This window comes from Impatiens glandulifera, chromosome 4 (genome assembly GCF_907164915.1).
Source record: "Impatiens glandulifera chromosome 4, dImpGla2.1, whole genome shotgun sequence".
Lineage (NCBI taxonomy): Eukaryota > Viridiplantae > Streptophyta > Magnoliopsida > Ericales > Balsaminaceae > Impatiens > Impatiens glandulifera.
This window is the reverse complement of record NC_061865.1, coordinates 9,959,904-9,973,864: the sequence shown is the minus strand read 5'-3', so window position 1 is coordinate 9,973,864 and position 13,961 is coordinate 9,959,904. Positions and strand designations below refer to the sequence as shown.

The 13,961-nt window shown below is 32.0% G+C and overlaps 1 protein-coding gene across 1 annotated transcript; it reads right to left on the bottom strand.

The window, feature by feature from the left end:
* Positions 1-8,598: 8,598 nt before the first annotated feature.
* LOC124933574 lies at positions 8,599-13,961 on the bottom strand. Its single transcript, XM_047473995.1, has 4 exons — positions 11,365-13,961; positions 10,613-11,253; positions 9,534-9,743; positions 8,599-8,856 (listed from the first exon to the last, which is right to left on the bottom strand). The coding sequence occupies exons 1-4, from the start codon at positions 13,832-13,834 to the stop codon at positions 8,638-8,640; spliced, it is 3,540 nt and encodes a 1,179-aa protein (XP_047329951.1). The 5' UTR covers positions 13,835-13,961; the 3' UTR covers positions 8,599-8,637.

Sequence of the window (13,961 nt, the reverse complement as noted above, 5' to 3'; positions counted from 1 at the left end):
AAAAAATCTGTTGTTTTTCCCAATTTATCATGTTATTTAAATAAGAATGTTAGAAAATAGATAATTGTATTACAGACATTACATTAAGTTTATAAGGAAACTAATACAATAATATAAAATTAATATTATCACAATTTATTATATTGTGATAATATTTTACAAATATATTATTTTATATTCTAACATTCCTATTCAAACTCAAAATAAAAAACGCTTGAACAACTTAAGGTTGAAGACGATCGAGATGTTGAAATGCTAATAATGTATTCTTCAATATTCATAAACTCGTGAGCTCCATTTAATTATAGGATGTCAATGTGTTGACTGATAAACCAGCAAAGACGTCGAATCCCATGGTGAAACAACAACTAAATAACTCCGAAGTTACTTGTGAGTCTCAAAATCCATCCAATGACGAGAATGTCCGTGTGTTGCATAAAATAAAACCAACAAAGAGGCCAAATCCTATGGGCATAAAATGCTTGGCTGAAGCAACAACTAAAATCAAAATTCAGAGAATATGATTGCCAAAGAATATTAAACATCAACCGAAATATCTAAAAAGAAAATACATTATTAAAAATATAAAAATAAAATATTAGAGCTCTCCGTCAATGGTTATCTTAACTATTGATGGATGCACCGGAAGATTATCACTTGATTGACTCAAGAACGATAACAAAGCTCTGATACAATGTCAGAATATAGAAAAAGATTGTATTAAAATAATATATCAAATTACATGAGTTATGTCTATTATATAGACATTAGATATTATATAGACATTAGATCGAACTTATAATTAAATTAATATAATATTAATATTATCACAATTTATCATATTGTGATAATATCTTACAAATATATTATTTTATATTCTAACAAAGAAGATTTGAAAATAGTTATTTAAATAAGAAGAATTGGAAATAGTTTAAGTGAAAAAATGGGGAAGAGAATTTGTTGTATCATAAAAAGATGAGTTTTAGCTTCGGAAAGACTTGTAAATACCCGAAGGAGAACCCTGACAGGGAACTCAGATTAGCCACAATATGTATCACTATGCCCTTCAAATCCGTTGTTTCAAATTTGGTACTCTACCTTGCACTACCTTCACAATATATGTTGACTTTTTATTCTCTCTTCATTAATTTTAACTTAGTCTATAAAATGATCAATTTTTGTGAATGTGGTGCAGGGAGCACCAAATCTGGAATAGTGAATTTGAACAATCACTCACTCTAAATTGACTCTTGATTGTGGTGTGAAAATATGAAGGTGGACCCATATAAGAATTCAAAATAAACCCACAGTTTGAATAGAGGTACATATTGTGCTTTTTTCGATCATGACTACTAGGCCTTAGTTGTTGACCTAACCATCACCTTGTTCTCCTTTGATCCCTTCACAAGCCCTTCCAACCCGGGTCTACCTTCTATCAAATCATCCGCGACAATCAGTGATCTTGTCGGATTAACATCCAACATCTTCAATAGGTTGGTGTAGTTATCGGCTTTACAATCCACAAGAGAGAAATCGATGTTCTCGTGTCTTGACTATAGGGCTTTGGGGTCTTCAATTCTGAACTCAACCAAATTGTCTAAGTCCAATAGATGGATTGCTTTATGGGATCCTTGGCTTGGGAAGTATGCATTGTTGGACTATTTATGCCCACCACAGTGCTAATATGAACTCTTTAGTATTGGCGTAGTTGAAATGCACAACATTTAGGATGACGACGAATCGAAAAGTAGTGATGAATGGTTGTAACATAACGTTCTCAATTCCTTATGAGTAAGGATTTATTGTTAAAAATGTCCACTAAGTAGTAGGATTAAACAAAATAAATGCCAAAATAAAATAAATTAATCTAATCAAAATAACATAAATATTATTTCACCATTCATGTGCTCTAATCCACGGTCAATCCTACCATTATAGTTGACGATTGAATCTCATTTTTTCAATCATATTCGTCATTGTGCGAAAGCCTAAATATCAAATAATTGTTTCAATTACTTAACTCCATCTATGAATAGATTGTATTTTGCATATTCGAACGACCCTTTTTTATAGACAAATAAGGTCATACACATAAATTTTATTTGTTGAACAAAACACATTATTTTATAATATTTTTCATCCAAAATTAATTTTTAAAGAATAATACTTTGATAGTTGAGACGAATATTATAGCAATCAAAATCTTTTTTAGAGTTTTCTTTTTAAAAGTTAATAAAAATTATATGTTATTCTTGTAAAATGTACCACTTTGATCTCTTATTAAATAAAACTGGTGATATTCAAGAATCTCGATTTTTTTGAGGTATCATGATTATTAAATAAGAAATGTTTAATAATCAAATTTTTAAAAATAAAAATTAAGTGCAAAATTAAGTGCAAAATGAGAATTAATTAGAGCGGTCATACGGGCCAACTCATTGCGGGGCCGACCTACCCACCAAAACTCATCGTTTGACGGATCGATGATGGGTTGGCCCGCCATCCCGGAGGACTGAAAATCTCCAACCCAACCCAATCCAAGGTGGGTTGCGGGTTAGGCAGGTCAGCCCGCGGGTTGTCTCACTACAAATTCTTAACATATTTTTATATTTTTGGCACGTTTAACACGTTTAACACGTTTTTGGTACGTTTAATATGTTTTTTTACACATTTAACACGTTTTTCATGTCTTTGACACGTTTAACACGATTTTCACGTTTTTGACACATTTAACACATTTTTGACACATTTAACACGCTTTTTCACATTTTGACACATTTTACACGTTTTGACATGTTTAACAAATTTTTCACATATTTGGCACGTTTAACATGTTTTGACACGTTTAACACGTTTTTAACACATTAAACACGTTTATCATGTTTTGGGCACGTTTAACACGTTTTTTTTACATTTTTGACATGTTTACCATATTTTTGACACGTTTAACACGTTTTTCACGTTTTTGCACGTTTAACAAGTTTTTCACATATTTGGCATGTTTAACAAATTTTTCACATATTTGGCACGTTTAACACATTTTCATGTTTTTAACACGTTTAAAACATTTTAACACATTAAACACGTTTTTCATGTTTTTGGCACATTTTACACGTTGACACGTTTCACATGTTTTTTTACGTTTTTGACACGTTTAACACATTTTTAACACATTTAACACGTTTTTGACACGTTTAACACATTTTTCACATGTTTAACACATTTTGGCACGTTTAACAAAATTTTCACTTATTTGGCACGTTTAACACATTTTTGATACGTTTAACACGTTTTCACGTTTTTAACACGTTAAACACGTTTATCATGTTTTTGGCACGTTAAACACGTTTTGACATGTTTTACATGTTTTTGGCACGTTTAACACGTTTTGGTATGTTTAACACATTTTTGGCACGTTTAACACGTTTGATAAATTTTGGCACACTTACCACATTTTGACATGTTTAATAAATTTTTGCCCGTTTAACACACTTGTGACATGTTTAAAATGTGTTAATTATGCCAAAAATGTGTTAAACATGCCAAAAATGTGAAAACGTGTTAAACATGTCAAAAATATGTTAAACTTGTCAAAACGTGTTAAACATACCAAAAACGTGTTAAACATGTTAAGCATGTTAAAAATGTGTTAAATGTGCCAAAAATGTGTAAAATGTGCCAAAATGTGTTAAACATGTTAAACGTGTAAAAAACATGTTAAACGTGTTAAATATGTCAAAATGTGTTAAACGTGATACACTTATCAAAACGTATCAAAAACATGTTAAACGTATTAAAAATGTTAAACACATGTTAAATGTGCCAAAAACGTGAAAATGTATTTTAAGTATGAAAACGTGTTAAACATGTCAAAAGCGTGTTTAAACGTGCCAAAAACGTGTGAAATGTGTACAAACGTGTTGAACGTGTTAAACATATCAAAAGTGTGTTAAACATGTCAAAAAGTTGTTAAACATGCCAAAAACGTGTTCGAATGTAATGAAAATCAACGTACTAAAAACATGTTAAATGTCCCGTTAAACATGTCAAAAACGTGTTAAATGTGTCGTTAAACATGTCAAAACTTGTTAAACGTGCCAAAACGTGTTAAATATGTCAAAATGTGTTAAACGTGCCAAAAATGTGTTAAAACTTGTCAAATATATTAAACGTGCCAAAAACGTGAAAATGTGATAAACGTGCCAAAATATGAAAATGTGTTAAACATACCAAAAATGTGTAAAACGTGTAAAAACGTGTTAGAGATGTCAAAAACGTGTTAAACGTGCCAAAAACGTGAAAACATGTTATATGTGTGAAAAACATGTTAAACGTGTGAAAAACGTGTTAAACGTGTTAAACATGCCAAAAACTTGAAAAACATGTTACAGTTGTTAAAACGTGTGAAAAACATATTAAACGTATTAAAAATGTAAAAAAAAACGTGTTAAACATACCAAAAACGTGAAAAACATGTTAAATGTGTGAATGTATTTTAAGTGTGAAAATGTGTTAAACATGTCAAAAACGTGTTTAAACGTGCAAAAAACGTGTTAAACGTGTTAAATATGTTAAAAATGTCAAAAACGTGAAAACATATTTAAGAAGTTAACATTTTAAACCGATATTTTATTTTACAAACATAGGAATTGTAATTGAATTACAATTATATCATTTTCCCAAACACAGGAATTGGAATTGAATTACAATTCTATAATTTTCCCAAACATGGGAATTGAATTGTAATTCAATACCAATTCTCATGAAATTGGAATTATAATTTCAATTTCAATTCCAATTACAATCCCCCTCATCAAACACACCCTAATAGTTCTAGAAAACAAGAGTTCAAGAACATGATCAAATAGTCATAATACACACCAAACAAGAGTCTTATCTATCGTTACACATTAATTGACCAAATAATTCAACAAAGTTAGGGGTGGGTCAATACGGTATACATTAATGTTTTATCCATACCTTACCAAAAATTTCGGTATACAAAAAAAATATACTTTTATCTTACCTTGATTTCAGTATACCTTTATTTCGGTATACAAAAAATTAATACATTTACCTTACTTTAATTTCGGTATGATATCGGTATTATACATTTGATACCTGAAAAACATATTAAATTAAAAAAATCTCATATATTTAATAATATTTTAGAATAATTATATTTTGATATTATTAAAAAAGAAATTATATTTCTATAATTAAATTAATATCAAATCTATTTAATTATTTTCATATAATTATTATATATATTTTAATTTATAAATACTATTTCGGTATATCACGATATACCAAAATTTTTAAAATCTTATACATTTATCGTACTAATAATTTCGGTATTGGTACCATACTTTATCTTTTTCGGTATACCTTAAAAATCGATATTTTCGATATATTACGGGTATTTTCGATATACTTATAATATCGGTAATTTTTTCCACTATAAACAAAGTAACTAAAATTTGAAAAATTCATAAAATAGAAAAAAAAAAAAAAAACAAAAAAACTAAGGTTGTGCGGCATATGTCTATAAAGCTATAAATCAGATTAGATTTTTTTTTTCAACCCGCGGAACAACCCAAGTCCGACCCACCTAGGCCCGCGATCCGAGTGGACCCGTATAGGCCTATTTCTAAATGGGTTGCTAATATTTCAACACAACCGTCTAAATTATTTGACGGGACAGGCCAACCCAACTAACCCAGCCCAAATTGAAAGCTCTAATCATAATAAAAATATTTGATATCTCTTTTATTAGATTTATTGAGGTAATATCACTTAACTTTTGATATCAAAAAAATATTAGTCAAAATCCCATTGTTTTTCAACAACATGATGTTTAAATATATTTTATGCTTTATCAACAAAACAAAACTACATAAGTATTTATCTTAAACTTTTTTCACAATGGGGTATTTTTTTTAACAATTTTAAGTATAACTTTATCAATTTTTAAAAAAAAATGATCAGTTCAAGAAAATTCAACCATTAGTTCTTAAAATGTTAACTAACAAACAGTTATACTTGAAATCTTCAAACGCAAACAATTTTTTTCATTAGATTAAGAATTTATCACATTATTATCAATATTGCTTGAAGGTTTAATCTAAGTTTCATATAAATACAAAATTCATACGTTTATTTTTTTTTCAATTGTCAAATCATCATCCTCCATTGACTAACGTCAGATATTTTAGATAAATTAACATTCCAAAAAAAATTATTACCATATTTAACATGAACACTCCAATAAATGAAATTTTTGTAAATATTTTTATATTAAACCAACTATTATGACTTCCAAATTTTGTAACTGAATACTCTAACATATCTAGCTGATAAGATTACGTTTTTAAATATAAACGTTTTATTTTATTTTGTATATTAACATAATATTCATATATTTTTTTTTTCTTGAATTACGTTCTATAAATAGAGGGTGAATGTTCATCGTTGTTAAAGGAAGAAATTAAAAAAAATAGGATACTAAAATTGGAAGCTCTTAAAATCTTTTAATTTCTTCCCTTAACAACAACGATCATTTACAAACTATTTTGAAAGAAATTCAAGAAAAAGAAAACATATATGTGAATATTATGTTAATATACAAAATGAGGGATCTTATCAACCAAATATGTTAGAGTATCCATATACAAAATTTAAAAGTGACCATTGTCATTCCAATTAAAAAAAATTGTTAAAATTTCTTTTATTTATTAGAGTGTTTGTCTTCATAAATATTTTTACTTTTTTTATAACTCTTAATGATGTTAATTCATCTAATATCTCAACATTGGTCAATGGAAGATTTGACAATTGAAAAAAGGTAAACCAAAATAGTACCTCCATATTATGTGGGAGAGAAACCTGAAAATTTGAGCCCAAAAAAGAGAAAATTGATTATGTTTAAGAACCTTAATTATAATTGTCTTTACTTTATAAATTGGAAGAATTAAAAAATGATGAAATAAATGGATTTTACATATTATCGTAATGAAGTTAGAAATAATATTCTTGTTGATTAAGCACGAGATATATCTAAACGTGAACAAATTCTCATTATTTTAAGGTTTAAGAATAATCGTGAAATTTTGACAGAAATATTTTCAAAAGTGTTGTTACTACTTCATTAAATCTGACAAAGAGATCAAATTGTTTATGTTTATCACGACATACAAGTTAAGAAAATCAGATGTTAATGATATGATGATGCAATTAATATGTGTATGAAATAGAATATATACATTCAGACATTATTTATTAGAGATTGGCCTAATACATACTACAATAATTAGTTTGCAGTTATTTGAGAATGTTTTTCTCATTTGCACAATATTGTCACTTTTTCTATTAAGCACAATGTTGAGTTACACATTGTACAAAGAAATAAATTTGAGAATATGTTAATGTGGTTCCGAAAGTAGTATAAGCTAGTAGTTGGAGGTTCTTAGTATGACTCAGTATGTATACTCCTACTTTTGCAATTTTTTTGAAACTTTTAGTGACGATTCTCTAAATAGTCTTTGTCAACTTCTTCAAAGAAAATCTAAAGATTTGTCTCTATTATCAAAATGATGAGATGCATAATTTACATATTTCTACGATGAGTTGTGTCAACAAATTGACTGAGAATGGACGGTCAAATACTTATTTTATGTTGACTATATTGATTCATTTACATGTTTCTACCACTATTACTTAGTGAACATTTTCAGCAATGAAGCACCTGAAGTCGCATAAGTTATGACTTACTAATCTCAATCCATTAGATGGTAACTTAAGTGGAGGGTTTTTTTTCTTAAGATAATATTAGGAATGTTCTTTTCTTCCTTTGTACAATTATTCATTCTTTCCTACTATCTCCTTTCTTGCTCTAATTACATATGTCTAATTACATATGAAAGCAAGAAAATATAGGAAAGCCTCTAAAACAACAAAACAGGTTAGGAATCTGTTTTACCATTTATATCCTTTTGTGGTTCAGAAAGCATAACATAAATTGATCCATCCTTGTTAATTAATCCATCTTCATCACCAATTTCCAGGAAAATGCCTAAGGCAGGTTGGTTACTTAGTTCAAAGATTGATTTATTATTATAATGGAGAATAAATTAATGAAAATCTCCATGAAAGTTGATTGGCTGGCTAGCTTCAAGTAAAACTAAAGCAAGATACATTAATCTAGGTGATGCCATGTTCCTAAATTTTCGTTTTACATGATTCCCTTTCTACCTTGGAAAAATGGGATACAGAAAAAATAACTTAACTGGAAAATGAAATATGCACACCATCATCTAGTTCCCCTAGTAGTCTCCACCATTGTCACCTGCTCCAATATTAACTTGAATTAGTTGACCATTTCCATGTATTTTGAAGGCCAAGACATTAAAAGGCAATAATACCTGAAGTTGAATAAACAATTGTAGCATAGCAGGAAGATTCAGCGTCTTCTAGGTTTCCCAAGTGCCCCCTTTGCCCTTCTCCGTCTGGAAAAGTGAAAAGGAATCAAGATTAAATAAAACAGCATGCTTTAGAATCATAGTGTGATATTAACCAGCAGTAACCACCTTTAAGTTAGTTTTTTTTCAGTTATGAAAACACACTATTTATTGAAGAAGTTTACCTTTTAGCAGATTTACTGACTCCAAATACGCCTTTCATGAGCCCATTTATATCTACAGACCTTTCCTTTGTGATGCTATCATGATATATCTTGCTCCCAATCTCAATGATTTGTTCTTCTACCTCTTCCAGAGTCAGATCTACATTTAGCTGCATCTCCCCTTTCTTGATGACGGTTATACTAAAACCCTTTTCTTTTGCATCCCGAAAAGTATCCTGCATAAGAAAGAGACAGAGAGTAAACAGAAGCCAAACCAAATTATATTGAGCCCATTGGAAATGGTTGAATACAAAGTATGGTGCCGCTGAAGAATACACTTGCATGTAAGTATTATTTAATTTGAATATCAAAAGCAAAAGAGGGATGTTTTTGGAGCTCAAGTTCTAAACATCCAATGCTTCCAAGGAAGTAACAAGTTTGAGCCATCCATTGTATTCAAGAAGTTCACGAGAAATGGTGCCAATCTATTTAGTGTAGAACAGGTACCCTCTTTCATCTTTTCCTCCATACATGTTAACTTGTCACCTTCCTCAACGAGCCAAGCAACCAAACAAAGAGAGTGTAGAGGCTTCAGAAAGAAAGCCAAAAAGTGGGTTAGTCTGTCTCGGCAGCCAGACCAAATTGAAAGTGAAAAGCTTATACTCAAAGTAAAATTGAAGGAAAAGAGGGGAAATGAAATATTAGATTGATACAGAGGTTTGGAGGCTAATTGTACTACTACTACTAATACTACATTTGATAGGAAATATAGTTCGATTATGCAAATGACTTTTAGACCACATTTAGGTCTTCCAAACATGCTAAATATTTGAAGCTGGCCCAGAGTTGTGTTTAAGAGGTTAGAACATATTAGAAACATAACACATTCAGACAGAAATAAGATAATTCTGACCTTAGGTGGACGCGCAACAACAAAAGCACTCCCATTTCCAAGCATTTCCATTTGAGCCTGTACAATATAACAAAGATTCTTGCAATCACCAGGGTCCTCAAACGCAATCACATGAAACGGCTTTGGATCCAATTCAAGATCTTCTGCCATCTCTAATGAATAAAATCCAACCTTCTCCTCCCCATCCTCAATAGTGTACAATTCTAGGCACTGGTGCATAGAAAGTTGATAAATAAGTAAAAACAAATACATTCACAAAACATCAATCAAAGAAAGCTGGACTAAGATGGTTTTCACATTACAAAAAAAAACTGTGAGACTGAAGGATCATGTCGGAATGCCTACAACAATTTGGAAACGTCAGTTTAACACGTCAACAATGTATTGAGGTACTAGGAAAAAAAACATATGATTTAAAAGTGTAACAATGAGAATCCTATATTGATACTTGGAATGCCTACAAAAGAGTTACTATTGAGCAAGTACACTAATACTAATTGTAAGTACAATCATTGACAATGGAATTGAATTAGGTTGAAATGGTTTAATCACTTAGAAAGGAAACATCAAACCGCTTCAATAAAACATGTGGTAGCTAGCATGTAAGTGGTGAATAGGAGATAAAGGTAGACACATTTTACTATATTTAAGGGTAGTTAAAGAAGGACATGATGGTGTACTATTTTAATAAAGAAATGGCCAAGCATATTAGGAACATGAAATCTTTCATTAGCTTCTCTCTACACAAATGCACAAGATAGTCCCCTCATTATGTGGTGGACAGTCTGGAAAGAGCACAACAAAAGGACATTTCTTGAAATGTGGGTGGGGAGAGAGAGGGTCAAGGGTTTCTTCCTCCACACTTTCATATAGCTCAAGGAGAAGCAATGGTCATGTAACATCATTAGTTAATTGGGAAAAAGGCTGAATTGAGATCAATTGAGAGTTGAGTCAAACACACAATAAAACAAAACTGACATAAAGCATGTGTTTTTACAACAGATTAGCTTAAATGGGCAATATTTACTTTCTTTTGGGATTGAACATAGAATAATTGAACCTGAGAGTATGATATTTACCAGGATGTAGGGAAGATCTAGCCACCACAAATAATCTATTTCCTTCTCTTCAGAATATTCTTTGTACTTGCTCACCACAGCTTGGGGTCCAAACAACTCCATTTCTCTCTTTACTTTGTTAAGTTTCTTTTCAATATATTCTCGTCCTTTCTCGGGTATCTTATCCATGAAATTAGCTGCCTCTTGCACTTCCTCCTCAGTAATCCACCGGTCCAGACCCTTCCCTATATTCCTCATGTCAGCTTTAACCTCGGGATCTGTCTCTGCATTATAAGACTCTAGAAACGAACGGGACACTTTCTTTGTGTGTTGCCAATACTCCTTTCCTGATTTCTTTCCAGCTCTAGAAGAACCGTCACTAGCTTCAATAACAGTATTCGGTTCTTTTGAAGCAGCATTTACAGCCTCTATACGTTGACCCTTGGCAACTGTAGGAGAAACATGTTTACTCAATGTAGACTCCTGAGGCTTATTTCGAGATTCTTGTCCATTCTTTCTTGCAGCAGGAGGATTATTGAAGCTTTTTTTGGCCATATCATCGCGATTTGCTACATTATTAAGGAAATCAGGAATTTTGTCCACTGGAGGCCCTATCCAACGGGGAATAATCTTCTCTGGTGTGTCATAAATACTAATACCATCTGCAAGAACCAAAAGGGAAAATTAATTTAATCAAAAATTCTATTTAAAAGACTTAATACAAATCCACAACAAAAAAAGACAACTCGAATGTTATATTTCATTTTCATTACCAGCTCCATAATCGAGGTTTTCAATGTTTGAATGGATCCATTCATGCAAATTTCCAAGATTCACATTTTCTTTCTCAACTTTCCTTTCAAGTCCCTTGAAAAACTCAAGTTTATCCTCATCATCCATAAGATAGAAAGGGTCACGACCACATAATTCATTGTCTCTGACTTGAAAGACAATTTCTCGCAGTCTATCATCTTGCATCCACTCAAGTTCCCCACCATATTCATCAACATTAGATCTTATAAGGTCTGGGCAAACATGAAGCTCTTGTTTCACCTTTTCCCTAGCAACCTTGTAGTTTTCGCTAAATCCAGTTGCAATCATTTGCACTACTTGCTCCATTTCATGGAAATTTTCAGCTATCCAACTTCCCTTGTCCATTGGGGATGCATCCTTTGTGTTTCTACTTTTGTTTCCAATACCTGGTGCAGAGGTAGACGTTTGATCATCTATATCTCTGGATCCTTCTTCAATATCTGGGCGATTAGTGCCCACTGTTGGCTTGAATGCAGAATCATTTTCAACACTGCATTTGGATGATTGAAAGGAAGGGCTGTCTTTATCTGGCTCTTGGATTGAAGTCCCACCCTTCTCACTTTTTGATAAACATGAAAGAGATGGTCTTTCTTCTAATTGGCTATGATTTCCTTCATTTTTTACAGACCATAGCAGTTCAGTATCTGTCGATGTATATTCTTTTCTTACATCTTCAAAATTGGCGTCTGCTTTCTTGGTGACCCTCAACTCTTTTCGCACATTATGATCAGTTTCTGAATTGATTAATCCACCAGGCTTTACGGGTATAGATACTCCATTATTTAGGTTATTAGAATTATGAGTAGCTTCATGTTCGATATTTGAATTAACAAGAACACCATCACTCTGATTAAATTCTTCTTTAAGCTTCCGTTCTACATGTTCCTGAGATAGATATTCCCTAGCTTTGTCAACCGAAGAAATGATCTTTCTTGTTCCAAATCTCTTCTTTGGCTTCACTGTAGGGACTTCAATACTGCTGACTGTTTCTGAATTCTTCTTTTCCTTTATTTCTCCAACATAGCTTTCACCATCAGCTAAACCTATAGTGCTTGATGAAGTACCTTTCTGTTCATAAAAGTCCTTCAATAAATCTTCACAAGCTGATGATGCACTTGTTTGGCTTTTCTGATTCTCTGTTGTGATATTTGTAATTTTGTCAACTACAAACTTTGATTCATTAGAGCACCCATTTGGAAGGTTCACATGCTCTTCTTTTGAATCAATTGCTTCAGCATCACTAGCACTTGGTGTGGAGTCTTTTCTCTCATCCTTTCTTACTTGCCTTGCCATTTCACGGATTTCTTGGATTCTGCAATCAAAGTCGGAAGGTTTAGAACTAGAATCAAGGGATGATAAGTTAGTCTTTGATATATATTCCATAACTTCTTGCTTATTAATTTTTGGTCTTTCCTTAGATGATATTTGCACCTCCTTAAAATCCTGAATAACTTCCACATTACCCTTTTCTAGTTTCTCGTTCTCTTTCCTTGCCTTTACTTTTCTCCTTAACATGTCCTTTTCCAACCTTGAATATTCTACTTTAGCTTCTCTATTTGCAAACAAAGCCTTCAACCCACAAACCATAAAGAAACAACCCAATAATAGAATGATCCCAACCTTAGATTGCTTTGAAGACAAAACAGACTTATGAGTAAGACTCTGGATTGTATTCAGGAACCTGGATTGCTGCCCTTGCACCACAAACCTTGCCACAGAACTACTTTCGGGAAAGGCGTGATTCCCACTCTCGATCTCCTTAGCAAGATAATTAGCATGGTCAATTTTATATTTCGCCTCTGGTGAGACCATGAACTCACTTCTGTCATATTTGTGGGGACTAAAACCACATCTTTTCAGTATTTCCTCCTCATTAACAATCACACTCTTGGTTTTTCCATCTAAATCACGATAGATAGTGAATATAGGACCAAATCCAACTCCCCAAAATTCAGACTCTGTCTTACACTGATCAACCCAAGTTTCCAATTTATTCCACAAGACTGAATCACCCAAATGTCCAGAATTTGCTTCTTTGTTAGCAGGCAGTGTAATGTTATTAGAATTTAACTTACTCGAGTCCGCACCGTCAACATCCTGAATGACATTAGAGCTCTCTTTATCATCATAATTTAGAATTGGGTCTAGAACTTTAGGGCACTGACCTCCCTGTTGTTGTAGTAGTTGCTCGTTAAGCTTCTTCCTTAAGGAGTTTCGTCGAGACGAAGGTCGGATGAATTTGGCGGAAGGTTGTAATCGTCTTGTAGTGGAGAGGTGTAAATGGATAGGAAATGGCCTGCGAAGAAGACGAAGATTGGAATCGTGAATGTTGAATTTGAATGTGTTGTCTTTCCTCCATATTGAGATTGGGTTTTTGGGAAAAAGGTTTGGAATTCCTAAACAAGTATTAGATATGGATGAAATCGCCATGGCGGAATGCTTCCATTCAAAAACACTGACCTATAGGAAGAAGTAAAGGAACTGTGAAAAAAAGCTTTGCCATATTAGGGTTAGGTTGGATCAGACTAGGGAAGAAGATGATTCAGCTGATAGGGTT

What these genes read in the sequence shown, in the direction of transcription:
- LOC124933574 (XM_047473995.1), bottom strand. Translation starts at nt 13,834, where the DNA reads ATGGCGATTTCATCCATATCTAATACTTGTTTAGGAATTCCAAACCTT. An exon ending in AAACCTCGATTATGGAGCTG is followed by an intron (nt 11,254 to 11,364) that starts GTAATGAAAATG and finishes TGGTTCTTGCAG; the next exon opens with ATGGTATTAGTATTTATGAC. An exon ending in TTGTTGCGCGTCCACCTAAG is followed by an intron (nt 8,857 to 9,533) that starts GTCAGAATTATC and finishes TTTCTTATGCAG; the next exon opens with GATACTTTTCGGGATGCAAA.